General features: G+C 38.5%; 1 protein-coding gene across 4 annotated transcripts in view; it reads right to left on the bottom strand.

Annotated features, from left to right (window-relative positions):
• Window positions 1-22,953, bottom strand: part of PARD3B (par-3 family cell polarity regulator beta) — a 423,552-nt gene extending 400,599 nt beyond the window's left edge. For all 4 annotated transcript variants that reach the window (XM_074145663.1, XM_074145666.1, XM_074145665.1 and 1 more), the window contains exon 1: window positions 22,834-22,953. In XM_074145663.1, the coding sequence (XP_074001764.1) occupies window positions 22,834-22,953 (120 nt within the window). The remainder of the gene's footprint in view (window positions 1-22,833) is intronic.
• Between the last annotated feature and the right edge of the window lie 398 nt (window positions 22,954-23,351).

Raw genomic sequence — 23,351 nt, 5'->3', positions numbered from 1 at the left:
CCCTTATGAAGGAGCTTAGCTGAAGTATACAACAGAAACAGCTACATATGTAAAGAAGTATGAATAAGTTACCTGGTATAATACATACCAGCACTTCCCAAATGAATATTGAACAGTTACTCTAACATGCATTTCACCTTAGGGCTGCAAGTCATGTTTGTGTTTAACATCAAGCCACTTAAAAGCTGTTTATCATCATTTCCTTTATGTGTGGGAGAACACTTTAGGAATTACTATGCAAATATTTACCAAATGTTAAATTAAAGCCAGGTCACATGAATGCACAAGTGCGATGTAGGCAGAGAAGTGCCATAAATTAAAAAAAGTGGTTTTGACATTCATGTTGTCACAGAATCCCAACTTAACTGTTGCCACCTACTGCAACACCTTCAGTGTTCAAATAGTCTAAAACAGGTTCAAGAATTCTTCTACGCATTTTCAAACACACATTCAAGTGAAAGACCAGTCTATAATTAAGACACTCCCATTTATTATTATTTATATACCTCTCTATAGATACACATTTTTAATCTATCAAAAACTTGGCACACCATCTTGATTCCTTTTGTTCCAAACTCAAATAGCAAAGTGTCAGCCTACTTTTCTGAGAACCAAAGCAACATATTTTACAAATGTTGTAGCTCATATAGCGTATTTCAGACTGTTAATGAGCAAGAGAATCCTAACAAGTTTAAATACATTTCAGCTGGCCCATCAATAAAATAAACACCACCACTTAATGATTTCACAATTATTTATTGTTTGCTGCCGTTATTTGTTCTGCTGTGCAGAATGCATAAAATTAATTGCAGCCCCTATCCTAGAATTTCTAATTTAAATATGGTGAAGACAGGATGCACTGAAAAATTCAGAAGTAGGAATGACTTACCAATACTCCTCCCACAACTACTTCTCATGCTGATATTTTAGAAGCACCTCCACATTATTGCTTCACTAGAGCAAATACACTTCAGTGAAATATAGCATGAAAAAGGATGCATTTTAAAAAAATGGAAGTCACATTTGCCTGTTCCACATCCACAGCAACAGAATAAATGCAAAGACAAAGTTAAGGGGAAGGATTGGATTCTGGCTACATTGTTTTCTGTCATTTAGACAATGTAAAATAAGATTTTAAAACCCACAATCACAACATATTTCCTAATGAAGGGAATATTTTAAGTTAAGGTCAGTAAGAAAGAGATTCTGCCATTTAATTATTCTTAGATTGCATATTCCAATGTGATCTATTACCTCCCAATATATAAAAAGTATTTAGTGATTTCTATAAGCATTCTAAGGCTACATGATATATCATTAGCCACAGCCAATAGGGCCAAATATTAGTTATTCTTGAACCACAGCTTGCAGAGCTGAGTACAAAAAGGGAGCTGGAGAAGAACAGATGGATGAGATTGGTCACAGCCTCAAACTTCATCTCTAAATACTCGCCAACATTTATGACCAAATTAGAACACATCTAGTGTTTTTTCTCTGTTTACCATAGCCACCTCCAAACAAGCCCGAAGCAGTACTTCCAATCAGACTGCATTTCAACTGCCAGCAACTGGGCTGCCATCATCAGTTGTAGTAGATATGGGAACATGAATACTGAGTTCCCAAAAATCAACAGCTGATCATGAAGCAGATGTTTGCAAACTACATATTTTCACTGCTGGTTGTTAAGTTCCTCAGTCACTGCAGAGAGACTTCTCAAGAATGATCTAGAGCTGAATGATTAGATCTCAGCAACAACACAAGGTACACACACTTGAACATTCTTATACAACCTAAGAGAAACCCTAATAAAAACGTATCACGCCCCATCACCCTAGCAGGCAAAGAACTACATTCATACATGTGAAGACACTTGAAGTAGTAGAACTGTATAATTTCTGTAACGATAGTGTATGTTGCAGAGATAAGATTTTTACGGAATAAAAGCAAACACAAGAAGCTTCTGTGAAAATCAAACAGCTTTCTGCACAAGAGATGTCTGTTCCAGACATTTACTGAATGTAGCAGAATTTAGCACTGACCAGATCCAAATAAGCCTCCCTATATGAAGGCCAGCTGAGTATAAATTAGGTCTTCATTTCACAAACTTCCAAAAACAGAGAAAAGGCAACATTTAGGTTTCACTGCTCAGGAAGCTTCCAGAATTTAGTTTGCATTACAGTACAGAGTAAATTACAAATCCACATTTCTAGGTCTCACTGTTGAAAATAAATCCTAACTTGGAATTAATTATGCAGTTGAACTGTACAGCTATACAGACAGTGTAAAATTAAACAAGACATTTTAAATCATTTCTTGCTGGAAGTTCAAGAGGAGCAGAAACCTTCAAGATAATACAAGGAATAGAAACATATTACATCACAGTGAGATAGTAAAGATTCCTCATGTATTTCATAGTATTGTTGTTCTCCTTACCCAAAACTCAGATTTTGCTTGCATTGGAAGTTAAAATGCTTTAATATACTAGAGAAAAGATAAAACTTCTTTATAGCCTTCTACCAGCTGAAATGACACACATTCTCTCAAGTCAGTAATATTTAAGAAAAAGATCTATACTGATTGAGCTCAAAAGACAGAAATTAAAGTTGAGGTGAGGGCAAAGGACAGAAGGTATTCTGCTCAAAGAAACTGCTTTTAAGCATCCAGCAATAAAACTATGGAAAACACTGAAGACCATACAGTAGAAATAGTCCTAGAAAGGTGACTGTAAAAGGTGCTTCCTAATCTACCTTCCAGATAAAACAAAGTAGTATAAAAATAAAGTCACCTGAGAAAGGATCTTAAAAGCGGAATTCTCTCTTGACTGGGAGGTGATGGAGAACAAAAAGAAGTTACTCCCAAGCAGTCAAATTTCTGAGTACATACAAGACAAAGTTCTTCACTTTAAATTTAGCAGGGCTGACTAACAAGCTTCAACTTCTGCACCAAAACATAACTTTGCCTCCTTTTCCATAGTATTCGCAAATAGCATGGGCTTTTTCATTTCAGCTAATACAGTTACAGGCCTGTAGCCCTGAAACTGTTCTTTACCATAAGCTATAAAGTGAAGCAAACAAGAAATTTAAAAAAAAAAAAAAAAAAACCCCACAATATTGGTAGTGACGCACTTCTCAGTAGTGCTTGCATCTGTCTGCTTCCCACTAGGAAAGCATTTGCCAATGAAGAGACCCACCTCATAGCTGTAACAGTCGTAACTCAGCAAGAGCTGCTCTCTCCCATTTCCCTTTCTGCAAAAAGAGATCCGATTAAACAAACTACTTGAGTAAACGCATTTTAAATTATAGGCTGTATCACATGACTGCAACACATTTAAGTACATAGCTGAAGTAATCACAAGATCCTAAACATTTCATCAGGCTAAGACAGGACACCACTGCCTGCTGCATGAGGACCTCTTAAAATGAGTTTCCACCTAACAATAACTGAAGCAATCTTAGACCGATTACCTCAACGAAATTAAAAGACTACCAGATTACAACATAACTATTGAGCATGTTATCATCCTATAAACACTAGCAGCCAACTCCTATCTAAAATTTCCCCCTTAGAAAGCCCTCCCTTATTAATTCACATTCAACAGTTACAGTGTACTGAACTATCTCCAAGTTCAAGTCAGACTCTCAAAACAAAGAAAAATTTCTAAGTATCTGCATGCATAAGGAACATACAGGAAATAAAGTAACTGAAGAATCCTTAAATCAGTACATTTTTTTAAAAAAAGCAAAACGCTACCTGCATATGAGCACTAAGGATCATCTTTTCATGCGGATTAAAAATACATCAACCACACAAAAAAATTAACTTCTCAAAAGATCAAAATATTAGTGGAAAAGGACACACTTAATCTGCTCATGCCTGGTCTATGTCAATTTGTGTGTCCTGATTTCAATACTGTAAATAAAATGAAAAATCACAGGGAGTAAATAATAAATCCATGATGCTTTGTTTCTGGCCAAAGCACATATTTTGATTTTCAGAGACATTAAGAAGTTTTCTTCACACAGTAAGACAACATAAAAGAAATTTTACTCCTCCTAACAGGAAAAATTAAAAATTTGAGTATGAGCTGAACCAAAGACTTTTTTCAAAACAACACAATTTGCCCTACTGTTTAGAAGATGTGCTTTTAGACTATAGCAGAGGAAGCTATCCCACGTAAACAAGCAATTTAAAAAAAAAAAAATTTAAAAATCTCATTTTGATACTATTTTACACACACACACTAAAATTTTGTTTGAGTTCATTCACTGTATCTTTCAAGACTGGTTGCCTGTTATCCTTCCCCCAATTTTTTTTTTTCTAAGTCATCATTGGATGTGACACAGGCAAATTACAGGCAATTACAAGTAGGAAACAAGTCCTGGAAAAAAAAAATTACATAAGGTCACTTTAAATAGCTGATTTTAAAAGTTTCTGTCTTTGAACATGCTAAAAACCTGATGTCAAAATGAGGACTCTAATCAGATCAGGTCAGTACAGAAACAGATTTATCTTTGTCACTAAGCTTGGTTTTATCTCAGCACATCTGCAGTTTTTGTGAAGTCTGCTCACACTGTTTGCCTTACTGGCTCTTAAGGATCAGAGTGGAAAGAGCAAAACAAACAAAGACAACCAAACAGTTCATGCATAAGGCCGCAGAGTACCACAGACTTGTGACAGAAAAACTGTTACCCATCTGGAAAAGGGAAGAAAAATCTTCCCCTGTTTTTCTTTGAAGTCAAGGGGACTACTGAGTGAAGGCAGACACAGCCAACAACCAGAAAGCACAGTTTCATTTTAGTCTTTGGAATGAGACTAACACAATGGAAGCACAGCTTACTATCAGCTTCATATTTAATATGCTAAATGGTAAAAAAAATCACTAGTAAACACCAAAGGGCCTAAAAGATTTCTTGATCTTTAGCCATCTTCAAATTACTATGCTCTGAAAAACTAATAGGACTAGGTACTACTATGACTAAGTCAAAACACACCAGCAAGGACTGATAATCACTTTTTTCCATCTCCTTCACCTGCCATCTTCACAGTACCATACACCAATGAAACTCATCCTTTTCCCATCCTTTTCCCATCCTTCTTCTTCTTCTTCCCTTTTCTGATTCATTTTCATGTACAATTAACACATTCTGTTCTTCTTGAGTAGGTGGAAAACCAAACATTTACAAGTGATAATAGCCACCTCCCTATAGCAAGACCAGCTTGGACATCAGAGAGCTTCCAACTCGAGTGGTCTCTCAAGGTGAAATTGTTTGCTACAAGCAACCTGACATACAGGTGATATATACATCACTATCATCTCAGTTTCATTTTTTAAAAATGTCCCAGTTCACATTTTAAGATAATGTTCCCACTCTGAGCTACCGGAAGACAAGCAATAGAACACAAACACACTGAAAATTCTTCAGACAGGTCATAAAGTATGGCAAAGTGAGCACAGTGAATAGGCTTCCTCCACGTCCAATAGTGACAGCACAGATATCTAAATCCAAAATGACCCAGGACATTGTAGATTACATTCAAACTTCGATTTGATTTGCAGCACTGGAACCCTTCAAAAATAAGAGTGTTTTGATTTTGTAACGAATCGGAATGTGAATAAGAACCACTCTCTGAATATTATCTGAGTAAAATATGATGTAAAGAATACATCAGTAAAGGGATTACATAGCCCATCTTTACATTACCCTCCAGTATTTGCCATTTATGAATATTTCAGTGAAGAACAAGTATGCAAAGCCAGAACAGGCAAAGATAGTTGGAGACATGCATTTAAACAAAGAGGTCTGTCCACACAATGCACTTATAACAACTACAAAAAAATTCCCCTTAAAGCCTCAACTGAAACTAGAGTGCACGGTATGCCAGGCTCTGAATCCAAGAATGCAAGTGTAAATTGCTCTTCAATTATAAACTAAGATTATCCTTTAGCTCATTATGCCCATTATACTAGCTTGCTTCAACAATGTAGAAACACAAGACTCACCCCTACCCAAGTTAACACAACAGCTCCAAACAAAACAACTCTAAGTAAAACCACAACATTTTAAGCTTTAACTTCCATATCCCAAGTTCTCTGTGTCAAATATTAGCTACAACATTCAGAATAGAATTGTTATGCTAATAAGCAAACTGCTACACAGCTACAGGCACTCAGCAAATAAGTAATTAGCATTGAGTCTGGCTTTTTGTTTGATATCTGAAGGTAACTCTGGGGAGGTTGAGGGACCACACTCATGATTTCTTAAAATCCAACTTAAAGTGAGCATTCGGAACTACAAAGCTAGTCCTTCAAATTGCCACCCATTTTTCACAGAAATAAGGAAAAAAAAAAGAAGCCTTAAGAAAATAAGTTTTTGCCAACTAAAACTGAAGATACCTTAAATGCAAACCATTCAATACAGCTACAGATTACAGCCAGCTTGGGTTTTTGTTAATTCACACAACTCAGTTTGTAACAAACTCAGCACTGAAAATCTTGAAAAAAATATGGTAAATCTACAATAAGAGCAGACACCACTTCAGTCTTGCATCTAGAAACTTTCTAAGATTATTTAATTTGCAAGTGTTTGGGCCTGCCTTTGATAGTGATTAATGTATTTGCAGCTGACATAGGACTGCTTATCAGAAGCAGATGGGAGTTTCAAACGTGATTGAGTAACAGCAGACTCTGAACTCCTACAAAACAGAACACAAATGCTTGTAAGACAACGCAGATCAGGTATGCTGAAGTCCTGTAAAAATCTTATAACATAACCCGAGCTTTAGACAAAGCTCAAGTAAGAAAAAAAAGTAGTAAATTACAGAAGTATACCCTTAATTCCACATAGAAAACCGTTACATACTTTTGGAAGAAAAAAATCCTCTCCCTCAATCCTATGAAAGTATTTCACTTATTTCACAGAAAATAGTAGGACTTTTTTGCTGCAGCGCCATCCTGTTTCCTGCATGGATCAACCATGGAGTAGAGGCTGGGGAGGAATTTTGCCAGAAAGTTGGCAGACTTGCACTGTCATTAAGGCCAGTCAGACGCCAGACCACCGCTGTCTTCCCACACTCCCGAGGCTGGTGCACTGCAGCAATGGCACCAATTCCCACCAGTGCCACTTGCCATATCAACCCTAATCAGTTCTCTCCACGCTCTCTGTCAACCCACCAGCAGTTACAGTTCATTGCTCTCTTTAAAGAGGCCTTAGGAGTGAATCTGGGATCTTTTTCCTCACTCAGAAGCCAGAGAAAATACATGACCTTTCACAGTACATTTCATCACTGTCCTCCAAAATAGAGTCTTTAGGTACAGTTGCAGGCCCCAGTGCTAGAAAGATGCTGAGACAGCCTTAGTAGTTATAAATATCCAAAGCACTAGAAGTATTTGAAGATGTAAGCTGAGCCACTTTGAGGCAGAAATGCATTACAAGAGAAAGAACAAAAAAACCCAAAAAAAAAGTGGTGGTAGAAATTAACATCAACTAGGAATTGGACACATGGAGAAGAAAATAAAGGATTTTCAACCATACAGGTGTTGCAGCAAGGTCCATAACAGATGACGCTGTTACACGCCACTTTGTTCTTACATGAAATGCTAAATTAACCAGCTTTCCTCCTCCCTTTACTTCTCAGAAGCAAAAATGTCTGGGTCAAGAATGTTCTGAAGGCACAACTAACAGGCAAGCGCTACCTAATTCCATAAAGATTAGTCAGCTTCACTGGTTCTGGCTATTGTTTGAAAGAATGAGCAGGAAGTCTAAAAAGTAATAAAAATATTTACCAGCATTATATCACACCGTGAGAATTTTAATATAATTTCTCTCACATTTTTGTGTTATATTAATAAAATATTAATATTGTACTATGATAATATACAAGTTTTAGTATTTGACTTCTGAGATATGGCAAATACACCTGGTGAATAGTCAAAACAACCTCTACCTCTAATCATATTGGCAAAGCTAAGTGACAGAACTGGATGAAACCCAAACAAGGACAATTCTCACTCCCAAGATCAACTCCCACCTTCACCTGACTGAAAATACAGAACATGCCAGAACTTACACATCATCAAAACTTTTTGCCATATGCCTAACCACATCTTATGGAGTGGATTTTGGCCAGATAGAAGACAAAGAAAAGAATGAGGTTATTCACTCTTTCATTGAAATTCAATACCACTAGTGTGCAGAAGGGTTCCTCCTGCCCTGCCCCTTATCCCGAAGCTCAAAAAGATCTGCTTTCCCTGCTCCTTCAAATATCTTCAGGAAAATAGAATCACAAAAGAGTTGGGAACGAACAGCTTCAGAGATTTAAAGGAAGAGAGAAGGTGGCAAAGCAGAAAGAAAGTCACTGCAAAAGAGCTAACAGACAGGTAAGTACAGCATTCAGCCCAAATGGAGAAATGGAAAATGACAGAGGCACACATTCCAGTTACTGTTTTGTGGCAACTTTCTCAAACCCTCTGACCATGAATTTCTTTCCAGAACTTACAGGAGGGCCACATGGAAACTTTCCTTACACAATTGTAATCCAGTCAGTCCAACCGCACAAGAAACTTCAAATGAAAACCACAGCTGGTAAGCAAACTTGATTAAATACTAAATTTGCATATATTTTGCAATAGTCCTGAGATGCCACTACAATCTTCCTTTTTCATTTGCAGCTTAATGCCATCCATCACTCATGCAGATAAGTCCAATTTACTTTTCAGTCAGCTACCTCATTCATTCTCTTCGGGCTCCACAACTGTATCCACATACATTGGCTCCAAATATTATGCCATCCTCAAGCAGCTACAGAAGCAAGATTTCACTGTAAAATTAAACAAAGAGCTATTGGAAATGCCTACAGCAAACAGGACATAACATAGCCATTATTCACAAGAGTGCTCAAGGCTAACCAGGTTACAGGAATGCTTTATCACAATGCACTGTCAATCGGACTTCCAGTGTAACGTTACCGTCTCATTAACAGAGGTGATTATACCTCAGTTTCTCAACTCACATACACAAACATCGGTAGAGAGGCAGCCACTGGCAAGTTCAGCCAGAAGATGCTGAAGGCTTTTCAGCAAAGTAATTGGATCTACTCTCACTAAATTTTATCACTACATGTGGTGCCTGAAAAAGGAAACCAGCACACCCAATGAACAGTTGATTCTCTTTTTTAAATGGCTTTAAGTAAGAAAACAGCCATTGTCAGTTAATAGAAAAAATGATAACATCAGAATTTGCTGGTATAATGGTCACATAAGGCAAGTGATTTGGCCTTATACAGAACTTGCAACAGCTTTGGCTGCATTATTAGAGGTATCTCTTACACAAACTAAGAAATTAGGCCCTAAACCAAAAAACAACAAGAAAAAGCCTGAAAATTCATTAAGTCAGCTTTAGCAAGATTACAACAGTATTAAATAATTTGATCATTAACCTGTAGCCTGTATCTGTATTAACTCATATTTATCTAAAATCACCATGTAAAAAGTATCATTCACACTCATAGTTTAAAAACAAAATCCAGCTTTTTTCTTCCCAATTAAAAGAAACTCCTTCCTACAAAGCCTCTTCTATCAAACATTTTTCCTCCCAGATTGCAGAAAAAAATTTTTTTCACTAACAAAAACCAGTAGTATGAAATTTAGCATGCACCATTTCAAAATTGAAATAACATTTTGCAGAATATTAACAGTTCACTGCAACCTATTTCAAAACAACTACTGTCTGCAACATGGTACATGGAGCTAATACCTGCACTGTCAAGCCTGCTTATGAACATTAACATCCTGGATTTTACTATACCATCAAGTTGGGTGGTTTTTTTTTTTTTCACTCTAAAATTCCTATTGATAAGCCAAACAGTTAATCTCTAAACACACAATGCATAAAAGGGATCATTTCAAACCAGAAAAATGGAAGACACTTATAATCACCACAGCATTCACATTTGAATGACAGCTAAACATAAAGACACATCAAGCATTCAGCCATCTGGAAAGAAGCCGGTATTTTTTTCATATTGTCTATTCTCAAACCTTTAAGGCAAGAGTCAGAGGTTGACCAAGACTTCCATTTAGTGAGATGCTCATTTCATATCTACAGCCATTAATGAACTGCAGTATGAACAATAAGCCAGACTCCTCCACTTTCTCTGAATTCAAAAGACAGTTGTGTCATACCATGACAAACAATGTGTGTACACTGCCAGATGTATGTTAGATTTGAAACATCTGAAGTTACCAAAAAGGCCTACCTAATGTTGTCTTAGTGTCTTTGAATACGGCTTATTTAATAAAATGACGATCGCAATGAATATACATTTTTGTTCTTCCAGACAAGAAAGAAAACGATGGCAATATACATAACTGCAAAATCCATGATATATAAAAAAAAAAAAAAAATCACAATGAAACTAGGTATTCAGCCTCTATTCTGAGTTAAATGGTAGTGAACATTGCTGCAGCAAAACAAACAAAAACACCACACTGCAACTACAGCTAACAGAGACCCGGGACGAGGAGGGTGAGGAGAAGGATGACACAGTCCAACTTTAGCACTACATTTTTAATGCTACATGAAAGGTCTAATAAGAAAAAGCACTGCATGTAAAAAGCAAACCAGCTACTCCTTTTAGTTTCTGACTTGCTGCAATTGCTCCCACACAATACACAAAATCTAATTTAAATAGAAGATGGCCAAACCAACATTTTTCCAGACTCAAGGATTAAGGGGTCAACACTGGCATACTCCCATCTGATCCATCTTCCTTCAAGTGGAAGTATGTGAAAAGGATAAGAGCTTAGAGCAATTTTGTTCTGTTGACAGTTTTGAAAAATAAGTGGATTGAATACAACAGTAATCACATGGAGGAAAAAACCCTCAGAAGTAATATATTTAAAATGCACAGGCCACAAGTGTTGCTTCAAGCATTTCTGAGTTATGTTGGGTATTTTGAGCAAAAATTAATTCTTAATTTTGCTATCTGGAAAGCCAATGGAGTGCTTTTTATGAGGATTTTTCAGGTAAAGTTAGTATCTCCCATCAGTCAGCAGCTGAGTAAGAGCTATCCAAATAACTGCTGCTGAAACTTTAATACAGAAGACTTCTATGGATTTTCAAGTGCTAATCTTTTTGCCTAACACAGAGAAGCCATCATTTATCATTGACAAGACAGACCCTAACTTTAGATTATAATGTTAGATTATATTTTTTCCTCCGGACACAACCACCACCTTTTTTCCCCCCAAAAAACCCCATTTATCTTCCTCTGCACAGCAGTCTAAATAATGCCTGCATCATGACTACTACTACGTACATGTTGGTCTTTCTCTATGTACAAAGTCAAAAAGTCAATGAACCACCTTCTTTTTGTTGCTCAACACAACTATTTCAGGTTTCCAGGTCTTCAGGGAGTTTTCTTTTTGTAGCTTATAATGCCAGGAACTCCTGAAACGTTTGTTCAGAATACATTCATTACAACCAGCAGGGGAAAAATAAATGTGAATTGGCAGCAGCTAGGTCTTTCAAATGAGCCTAATTCTGTGAGAGCTGAGCACGTTGACTCCCTTCAATCCTTGAAAAACTTCAGCAAGTCTTTCTACCCCACACAAGACATGGAAGATTCAATTCAAGGAAGCAATCTCCTTTCCAATCTTCTATTCTTTGGACAGACAAAGAACAGGTTGAGGTGCCAGAAGCAGAAAATGACAGCCAAATTTCCAACATCAACTAAAAAAACCATATGCCATATTTGTTAAAGGCAACCGCTAGAAACACACTTCTGAAAAATATGCCAATAAAGTAAATTTTATATTAGTATACTGTTGTAAGCTATCCTACAGAAGAGGAAGAGAGGATAGCCCAGAGGAAAAGACAAAGAAAATTTCTATAGAGAATCTCAGTAGGGTGAGTAACCTAAAGAATATACAACTGAACTCCATAAGTCAAAGCAAAATATACCACATTTTTGGCACACTAGAGCATACCAGATATTTCCTCAAATTTAGAAGTCCTTACTCAGTATGAAATAAACCAGCTTGTAAAAATAATCCAAGAGATTGCTGACAACTCCTTACTGTAGATAATGATTTTATTTATTAGAAAAAATGGTTATACGTTAACAAAAACCATTGTTATAGCCAACAACTTTTTAACTTGATGTCAGTGGGAGGAATGTGGTTTGGAAGCAAACTGCATTTTCATAGCATTCCCAATATATAGACATTTCATTGATGCAATAATGCATTTGCCTTATTTTTTCCTGCAAGCTTAACAAATACTGTTTGGTTTTTTCTACATGCAAACCCTCTGGAATCTTTACTAAGCAAAAAAAACTCCTTCCTCTATGACTTTTGGTTTTCATACAGGCTTTCATGAAGACTAACAGTTCAATAAAAAGCAAGATAATTAATAAGAAGTTCTTTAGCAAAATAATTTAAGTAGTAAATGGAAGACTTCAACATTATTTATTTTAAAAGCAGAAGCTTGTTTCAGTTAAAAAAAAAAAGTACAGATGAGATGCAGTACAATCATCCAATTTACTGATGACAAAGTAGCCTGTGACGACACAGGCTACAAAATCAACGGAGGAAGTTACCCACTTGGATTTGTCCTGGGGAGACTGAGGAACAGTTTTCATTACACACCTGCATAGGCTTTACTACCCATGAAAGAGAAAAGGTATGACGACTAAGCCTTTCAAGGCTTAAACTGCTGCAAAATGGCAACCTCACCTCACCATCTGATCTTGCCAAGATCAGATTTGTAGAACTCCTGATTTACTTCTATTTTTAGAATAGCTACAGACACACTGGTGTTTATTGCTTCCTCTACTTCTGCACTACTGTAGTTCTGTCCCACCTTTGTGGTGCTTAGCTTCTAGAGTAAATCCAACAAAAATTCTGATATGAGAACCCTCCATCCAAATCCTTACTGAACTAGTTAAGAAAGACTTATAAAAAAGGTTACAGCTGGCAGAATGAGAGCTTCAATAGCTGCTCAACCAGGGATCCACAGGAAAGACATTCTGCAACGGACCTCTGGACAGGAGTTGCAGGGTTAGACAACACACGCAATTCTGACAAGCTATGGAGGAAGAAGTTAGTTACATAGAGTTCCAGGTCACATATCCTTCTTATTCATAAAACTCACTTACAAAAGCTCTATATCCAAATCGGCCTACAGCCAACACTTTCACTAACAAGTCTTAAGCCTTAAGTTTGCAGTCTGGTCTCACTTTCTGGCTTGTGCTCAGAAATGAAAAAAGTTGGCAAGCAGAGAATGTTAGTGGAAAGCTTTGTAACACACAAAATACTACTCATCAATTTCATCACCAAATGATTATCACAGGGGATTATTAAAAATATTATCATAGTCAGTTTAAGCAAAGGTCACAGCAGACAAATGGTGCCAGGAAGAATTGAATTTAATAAAAAGAACACCTGACCAACAGGAACTGAAGTGAATGGTACCTACATTCAGTAAGAGTTAAGACTCCTTAAAACATAGAAAAATGGTAGAATTACACTCCAAACCCTCTACATGAAATTCTGACCTTACCACTACTAATCACATCCAGCATTGCAAAACTAACAAAACAAAAAAAAAAAAAAAACCACCCCCACCCCCACAACAAAAAAAAAAAAAAAAGAAAAAAGACTAGGAAGGACTACATGCCCTCAAAACTTCTAGTTTGAGGAAAAGCATAAAAAAGGAGCTACCTCTATATGCGCATCACTGAAATTTAGATAAAGATACATTTAATTTAAGTCAGCCAGCTCCATAGACATACCAGCCAAGAGAACAGTTGCAGAGCAGGTACATGCATCTTTTCAACCAGTCACCTTGTGTAGCAGCTAGAGATAACCCGTCTACTTACTGGAAGGGCAGAACATTGTAATGGCAGCTTTCAGGGAAATGTGAAAACACAAACTAGTTTACCACCACCCTTCACAGGTTGGAAGGCATAAATCCATGCCCAAATTAAAAGAAATAATCCTCAACTGTAGGGTGGTCTACGGGTGGCTGCTCAAGGTCCATTCCCGAGTTCAGTCACAGGACAAATCCACAACATACAGAGGATTAACCCATCAGGATTTATGACTTGTCTCTCCTTCAAAGGTCCAAACAGAGACATGCTGGATTCTAATCTCTTTGGAGCTGGAACTAGTCTTAGTTGACCTGTACACTGACACCTAAATTAAAAGAAAGCGGAGGTGATTAGATCAAGTAATTTTTTCTCCTCTCAGAAAATCTATAACTTGGATATGCAGGTTTTCCAATAAAGGTCAGCTCAGCTGTTGATGGATTGATGAGAATGAGATAGTATCTTCTGTAACAATGTGAAGGTCTTCTAAGGTTTTAGGGAAGAGAGATGAGCAGAGGAGCTAATTAGTCAAAGAAAAAAAAAAATAAAGCCAGAGAGTTTTCCAGGAATGCAGGTCTTGGAACTTCTTTGGATTGTATCAAATTCTCCTTTAGTCTAAGCACTCCATTTTCTTCTCCTGATTGAGAAATAACTGCATTTTTGTAACGGGAAATGATAGGGAGGGTGCATGATAAGATTCACCAATAGCTAGTATTTTGTTGGGAATCTGGAAAACATTCTACCAGATAAGCTGTACTGCAAAACCATTTGGCTCAATGGAGCCTCATCTTTGAGGTTGATTCCTTAGCCAGAAAAAGAGAGCCCAAACAGAGCCAGCTGTTAGTCTCTATCCACAGACTGAATTCTGCGATTCCAAATACCAGTCTTTGTTAGACTACAATCATTCATCTTCCTCCCTATCTACCATTCATACAAATGGTATCCTTATTACCAGCTGTAAGAAGCATGTTCATTCAAGCATTCTGTAGTTTTTCATACATGTAATAACCAATAAAGAAAAGCATTGAAGTAAGAGGTCTCACTGTGGCAATAAATGCTGCCAGCGCATCCTAATGAAACCAACGAGCAACTTTTCTAAACCTCCCAATTCAGGAGCATTCCCAAGAGCAAATCTAAGCACTGGAGTAGTGCTGTGGCACCTGCCACAACAAAGCAAACCATCAGTTCTGAATGGATGTACTGGTGGCATAAAAATTACAGGTTTATGCTGGAAAGTAAGACAGATTTTGGTGACATTAAAACATTGCAACAGTTCACTTAATGGAGATCTATAGCACAGTCACTAGGCATAAGAAAAAAAACATTTACAGAATCAAGTTGTACATATTTCTTCTTTAAAGTGAGGAAAACAGTCCAAAAAAAAGTCCTACCCACTGAAATCAGTAATTTCTTATAACACAAAGTTTTATTTACAAATAAGTTATTGAAGTAATCCTATGTAAGAAATAAAGTACTGATTGTAAGACTTACAGAATTACCATAACAACATATAACCTGAGGGGAACAAAAAATGCTTTTACTAAGGAAAATTCCACGCAAGTACTACCTAGGCTTTTTTACCAAAAGTTCTTGTAACATGCTGATTTTCTAAGTTTTTTTCATATGAAGCAGCTTCACAGTTTATCAGTTTATCTAGGGCACTATCTGGTATGAGGAATTTAGAAGTCCATTTCTATCAACAAGTGGTTCACATGAGCCCGTCATTTCTGTTCAGTCAGGTCCCTGACATAAAACGGGTATATCTTTATGAGTAAGCAAGACTCAAGAACAAAATATAAAAATACAAAGCAGAATTTGTTTTCAACAATACTAATTGCTCAAGACCTTTAGCATTATCATATTCATTAAGGATGAAACACAGGCATCTTAATAGGGGGCTAGAGGGAGTTTTCAATAATGAAGCAATAGGTCTTCACGCCTAGGAAAGCTGCAGTTATGACATTAGCATCATTAGGAAAGCCTAAAGAATGTTCTGCTCAATGGGGGAGGAAATCTGCTGCTTCAGTAGCAGGATGCGAGACTGCACAGTATGGTGCGATTCAACTGACATATCATGCTGAACAAGTCAGGAGGAAAGTATAGTCACATAACATGAACCATTAATCCCAAATAACTGTATCTGTTAAAAACAAAAACATTAAGTTTTTAAGAAAATACTAATAGAACACAACCCTCTATTTTCAAATAGTTAGGAAAAAAAATATTAAAGCCACTTTTTATGCAGCAAGAAAAAGCACCTCCTGGTTCTATCCTATGCCAGAAGGTATTTTTTTTTTTTTTTTACATTTAGACTACCATACTACATGGTGCTTCCCCAGTTGGAAATAAATACACAAAAAATACCATTTGGGGTTTAAGTTCCCTCTTCACAAATTCGTACAAGACTACTAAGAGTTCATCTTCAACCGGCAAAGAGCAATAGGAAGCAATCACTACTGAGAACTCTGTACTGCTCTTCAATGGCTTCCTTCCAGGACTGTTTTAACATTAGGTTATTACAAAATCTTTGCTGTCTCTCAAATGGTAACAATAGAACAGTACTCAGAACTTGATAAATATGATCTGGGACAAAAATGAAAACTCTGCGTTACCACATACACTGAAGTCTGACCTGCAGTTTTTCCAGGATGATTTATTCTCATTTTGCCTCCTCAATTTCCACCAGTTTTATCCAGCTCCCCTTCCCTTCAACTGAGCTCCCCTGAAACACATTGATATCAAATAACTTAATATTCAGCTGAAAGCCCAAGTTACTGGCAGTAGTCTACTTCTTGAAAGAGGTCCAAAAATTTCTTTTTCAGGTTACATAAGTACATAGAGTCCTATAAGACATTTTCTATGACAAGTCTGATTAAGACCAGTAGCAGATTTTCTGTTTGGATTATAAACACCTGTTAGAAACAGAAAAGGAGACTGGAAAACTACCAAAACCTCATTACATCAACACTAGTGGCTATGAGGTAGCACAGCAGCAGAAATTTTATGCGGAAGTGATAAAAAGGCAGGCATTTTTTAACTCTCAATTTTTCAGGATATATATAAAAGTGATATATAAAATATATCACTTAAAAGTGATATACTTTAAGTGATTAAAAAGTGTATATATATATAAAAGTGATTCTATAAAAGTGATCACTATAAAAGTGATTCTGAAAATTCTTTAAGATACCCAAAATTCTGCCACTTGAAAGCTATTTCCGGTCTTAATGAAATATCACTACTAGTATTATTAAGTCAATAACAGAGTTTATTTTATATAGAATTTTTTAAGTCATTTGTCTCCTTCCCTTTTCTTTACTTTCCCTACTTACACAGCCTGTCTTCCTATATATATATGGGGCAGTTACCCATAAACTCATACAACAGTAATGAAAAGGCAGCATATCAAGTTATATTATCCTTTTTAGTATGATAACATAGTGGACAAATCTGAGGGCTGAATGCAGAAGCCATAATCAAGCTGTCTATTGAAATACATCAGTTTCCAAGACAATGCAAAAGCTCACTAACATACTGTAGCTGATTGAGCAATACCAAGACAAATATGGGAATTAACAGTTGAAACATTTCCTAGCAAAGAAGTACTTAAAAATAGATCTTAGAATTGTTTTGATAAAACAAAAACTATAGATTAACCCCATCCCCCATAAAATAAAATAAACTTTCTAAGACAAATTGGGATAGGAAAAAACCAAAACTAAGAACTAGAGACTGGGTCCAAGACAAAAGTGCCACAAATACAACTGTACTAGTCTGTCTTTATAAAGGACTCAATATTTACAGTTTGCCCAAAACATAAAAATGTTCATAACAAAGAATTTCTTTCAAAACTTTCCACATATATCTTCTGAAGAAATCTGTTATGTTTTTGCAAACATTTTTTTGTAAGCATAGAGTTTGGTGTCAAAATAAATTGTCATTTTCCCTCCCCCCGATGTTTTAAAAGAAACTACAAGAACATTTAGTACTCCTGCTTGCTGCCTGATTTACAACAGCAACACATAATTCCAGAAAACTAATTGTCACGTTGCGGGACAAGCATGAACAGAAGAAAAGAGGAAAGTATTTTATTAGTAGGAATCAACAACTGATATAGACAGTCAACTTGCAGCATTAGCTCTTTAAATGCAGCTAATTTGGGGAAGATCACCAATACAACCCAAACAACCCACTATTTTCGCTCTAATCAAAAATGCACCATTCTTGAATCAACTTAGTCACTGTATCATTGCATCCTACTCAGCCAATTAAAATTACCATTACCATTCCAGAATCAACTGCTGGCTTCTGTACATTCACTGTAAATAGCGGAAACACACGCTCTAATACCTGTAACAACTGGACATCAAGTACCTGTAAGACGGTTCAACTAATATTTGATTGTCTGTGTCAGTATTCCCAAAGGGAGGCCCACAAAGACTGTGAAAGTGAGCCACTCAAGAGTTTAGCTGTGCTTGAAATCAAAAATTTTAAACCGGTATTTAAATGACAATTTTATTTTTTTTTTTTACGACACGGCTGCCATGTCCCACCTATTCAAGTGGCTTCTATGAACAAGAGTTCAGACAGTCAAAGCGGTCATTTCAAGCAAGTAAGAACCATGCACACAAACATGAGCGAATTGATACACAGATGATAAACATCACTTCCCCATCTCTGGCTCCTCTAGAGAGATAAAAAACATCTGGAGCATCGAGATGGTTTATGCATTTTTCCTGGGAGAAGTTTCACTTCAGCTTAAAGAAGTCATTGTGGATTTCACTTGCTAGTCTCACAGTTATTCTTTTCCCTGGGTGTACATCACTTTCCATACCAACAACATTGAAGGCCTTTGAGTTAGCAAACTAGCATCTCCAGCTGAACCAAGGGCTTCACTACAAATTAACTACAAAGCTGTTAATTCAAGTATTGCATCCTACTTGTGGGCAGCGGCATTTCCAAGGGGAGAAGTATGAGCACAATGGTGTGTTTAGCTTGAATGCATTTAGCCCTGGGCACACTGAGGAACTGCTTTCAATGGGACCCCGAAGACCCAGACAACAACACAAGAGCATGTGAAACCTTTCAGTGCTGACCCAGAACCCCTCTTTCTCCCTCTCTCATCCACATACTCAGGGAGGGGAAAAAAACCAAACCAAAAAACCACAAACAAGCAAAAGGTTTCTCAATTCACTAAAAAACAGTCAATGAGGTACCTTGTCTTGCATTCAAGGACTATGCCTTGTAGCTACAGAGAGCACAGTTAACAACAGGCACAGCAACTCAGAGTATTCTGCATCTGCTATCACTCAAGCAAAGAATCCTAAATACAACAGATAACATACAAGTGCTCCCCAAAGGCACCAAAAAATACCAAAGTTACCAGAAATACTAAGGGACTGGGCTGACAATAAAGAATCGTTAATCCTACTGTACCTACCCATCAGGAGGAAGCCTCAACACATTAATTACTGAACAGCAACAAAAGCAGATCCTGAATCACAAAAAAGTTCTAAGCAGCTTCATTTCACTAAAATACAAGCTACTTTCTGAGAGGACAGTCACTTTGCTGAAAATTTATTTACAATTCTCACAAAGCAGCTGATCAACAAAATGTTTTCTTAAACATCTAAGACACACATCATGAAATCACAGAGCAGTGAAATCTTAGCTGATAATGTAATACAGACAATAGTTCCTAAGTCCAGACAGTTATTTGTTTCCTCCCAAATCAGACAAGATCTGCCCACTCAAAACTGCAACAATACCTCTAAATCTCACTGCTAAGCTCAGCAGCACCAAAAAATAATCACTGTATGATTTTTCAGCTGAAACAATGGCCCAGTATTTTGGTTTAGTCAACAAAGCAACTGAGCCTTTACAACCAAACCTGGCCAATGCAGCCCAGCCGAGAAACCAAATCAAACCTGCTAAGAAAACACAGCAGGCTGCAGTAAGCAACTGCCTGGAGAGTTCTCAGCTATTTACCAAAAGTCTCACAGAAATGAGAGACTCAGTCATTTATTGCATCAACTTTCCCTTCATTACAAGTATAAAGAAGCGCAGAGTACTTCAAACCAATTAAAAATTTTTCTATTTTTATACACAGAAATTCAAATATTTTACACTAGACAAGAATAATATTCTAATCTCACATCTTCCCCTTTACCAGACAAGTGACTGCAGTATAATCACAAAATTAGGCTTCCAGAACAATCCCTAAAATACAGAGCCTCTCACACACATTTTTGTGGTATTTGACAGCACCATAACTAATAAAAATTTCCCAAAGCTTGTATCCTAGCCACCTTTTTTTTTTTCCATTCTGCAACTATGAAAGATATTCCTTCTATCAATTTTCCTCCCTTCTCCAAATACTTTAGACACTTTAACAACACCATTTTCCACTTTGTTCTTTTAAAACATTTTAACACTTTAAAAAACAAAAAAAGATAAAGAACACTTAACATGCCAACAGAAACAGCAGCATTCTGCCACAGGAAGTATTCCAAACATTTTAACTATTTTGAAAAGAAAAACAAATTTTCAGTTATCTTTAACATAAACCTGTTTACATGCCCACACCTCACAGCAGATTTTAGCTGCCGGTTATCTAGAGATAATCCTGTTCTCTACAAGATTCTACATTTTTGTGAAGAAAGCTAATTTTAGAAAGAGCCAATAGAAGGAAAATGGCAAAACACCCAATCCATCCATGTTAGAGTGGACAAAAACTCTCCACAGGGTAATAAAATTACTTGTGACTTCTCTATGATCTATTTTACCAACCCCAAATTTTCCGTTAGGAAACAGCACTAACTCCGAATGACACTTGACAACATAAGAGGAAATTTATCTATCTTTTTGGGTAGTTCCACTGCAAATTATGTAGACTGAAAACTAACTTATCAAAGGACTTTAAGAGAACTGTTTAAATTGCCAGTGAACAGGAGAGAGAGAGGGCGCAGAAGTCATAAAACTTTCTTTAGTGACTTGAATGAAAACTTGTTCTGTATTTTTCAGGTCCTTAGGTTGCTTCCCCCACTCGAGGTGATCAGCAATTTTTGGACAAATTGGCCTGTATCCACTTTGTCCACCTCTGATGCAGAATAGGGAACTTAGGACTTCTATAAGGAAATAGTCAGAAAAAAAGAAACACAACAAGGTAGGAAACATGAACTCTGGCCTCTGGCTGTCCAATAGAGAAGGCTGGATGATTTTGACCTCACACTGAAGGGGGGATAGGAGATGACTGCTTCACATAGGTAATATTTAAAGAAAATTATTTTTAACTAACAAATTGGGTACAAAATAATGAGAAACTAATTGGACCATAGTACATCTTAAACGTCTGGCATTTATCTGAACCTTTCTCAGGTTGTTGCAATTTCTCTCCTATAAATTGCTTATTGAACCTTCTAGAACAGTCAGGGCCTTAACAAGAAATGCAGACACCCTTCTACTCCTTTCTAAATAATTAAAAATAAAAATAAAAAAAAAAGAGAGCAAGAAGGCATTTGAAGTATTTAAACAAAAGTTTTGTAGGCCACCTTCCAGCTATCATCATGAGACTAATTCCAATGTCATCACAAGCACAAACCAAAGCTGAAATCAAATTTTTTGATTTCTTAGTTCAACTCATCTGAAAGTAATTCTGTTTCTGGTAAACCCCACTCCTGAACAGACACCATTTGCCTACTTTAATGCTCTGAACTATACTTTATACTTCAGTGCAAAAGATCTCACTGACTGTTGGCTGTAACACCACCAAGAATTCTATAAGCATGAGGCAGTTATTACACACATACAATATTCATTCAGAAAAAGATTTTTCATACAAAATATTTGTCAAGCTCTATGTATCTTAAGGCAGGTTAAAGGACTGCACTTGCTCAGAAAGACTAACGAGGTGACCACTATAATCTCTACCACAGAGGAGTCTCAGCTGTTCACGATGGATTTAATACATCGGTAGCAAGTTTCTCTCAAAATTAACCTGCAAGAACAAGAATTTTACTTTCAGTTTTGCCATCAGGATATCAAACAATTGACTGGGCACAGAAGAAACCAGCACAGGGCACAAAACAGATCCCGTAAGCCATTAGCTATACTTTTTATTCAGATGTCTTAAGAGGACGGACTATCCTGCAAGCCCTTAATTCAAGGGCTTGTAACTGGAATGTCTTTCAAAAAGCAGTATTTGCAACACGAGGCCTTTCATCAATATTAAACAGTATCCCATTAGCCTCCAGCACCTGCCTCTTAGAGGAAAAAGAAAAAAAAGTATTTTTATGCTCAATTAGGTACAACCTAAGAAAAACTCAAGCTCCTTTCATGTAAAAGAAGTCATCTACCCATGCAGATAGCACCACACAGAGCAGCTGATGCCAGAAAACACAAGCTTTAATGGAAGTAACAGAAGTTATGTTTATGTCTGTATCAAGTTTGTTAGTCAACATGCACAACAATAACATAAGAAACCTTAAAATATGTAAAATGAGCTCTGCTAGCTTGTTAACTGTGCAGAACACACTCCCAGCCCGCCAGCATCAGCTGTTCACACAAAGTCTCTGGCAGGGGGATTCACACCAAGGGCCCACGCGGGACGGGCCCCACGAGGACGATACCCCGAGGGCCCCACGGCCGCGGGGGCAGGCCTGTCCACCCCTCAGCGCCGCCGGCGCCACCTCTAGCCCACCCACCCCTTCCTACTGCCGGCCGTTAACGGACCCCCGGACGCCCCATCCCCGGGCCTCCCTCCAGGCCACCGCTCGCACCGGCCGTTGCCCACCGACCCCCTCGCGCCGGCCGTTACCCACCCTCTTGGCCGCCACCCGGCCGCCACCTTCCCCCCCACCCCCCATCCCGCCGGCTGTCGCCCCGCTGCCGGCCGCCCCTCACCCCCCAGACCGGCTCCGCACAACGGCCCGGCCCCCCGGGCGGGGAGCCGCGAGCCCGCGCCCTCACCTTCTCCTGGGCCTTGCGGTAACGCTGCAGGGCCTGCTGGGTCAGGTCCCGCACGCGGAGCTGCCCGTCCTTGCAGGGCACCACGATCCCCGTCCGCCCGAAGCACACGGTCACTTTCATCTCACCGGACCGCCATGCCCTGCCCGCCGAGAAACGGCGACTGCCGCCGCCGCGCGGCCCTGCCCGGCCCGGCCGGGGATGGGGGGCGCGGCGCAGGTGCGGGAGGCCCCGGCGGCGCCGGCAGGTGCCTGTCCCCGGCGCGGCGGGGGCGGGCCGGCAGGTGCGCGCGGAAGCCCCGGGGGCTGCGCCTCAGCGCGCACGGCCAGCGCCGGGAGCGAGGCCGCGGCCGGCGGCCTCCTTCCGCCACGGCGGGCCGCTGTGCCCGCCCCTCCCCGCCCGGCTCTCCGGGGAGGCGCGGGCCGGGCCGGGCCGAGCCGGGCGGCCCTGTACGGCGGGGTGGGGGTGGGCGGCGGGGCGGCCGGGGGCGGCGGCGCCACCGCCACCGCTCACCCGGGGCA

This window comes from Numenius arquata, chromosome 3 (genome assembly GCF_964106895.1).
Source record: "Numenius arquata chromosome 3, bNumArq3.hap1.1, whole genome shotgun sequence".
NCBI classification, from domain to species: Eukaryota; Metazoa; Chordata; class Aves; order Charadriiformes; family Scolopacidae; genus Numenius; species Numenius arquata.
Note: the sequence above shows the minus strand (reverse complement) of the source record. Positions and strands in the feature narration are given on the sequence as shown.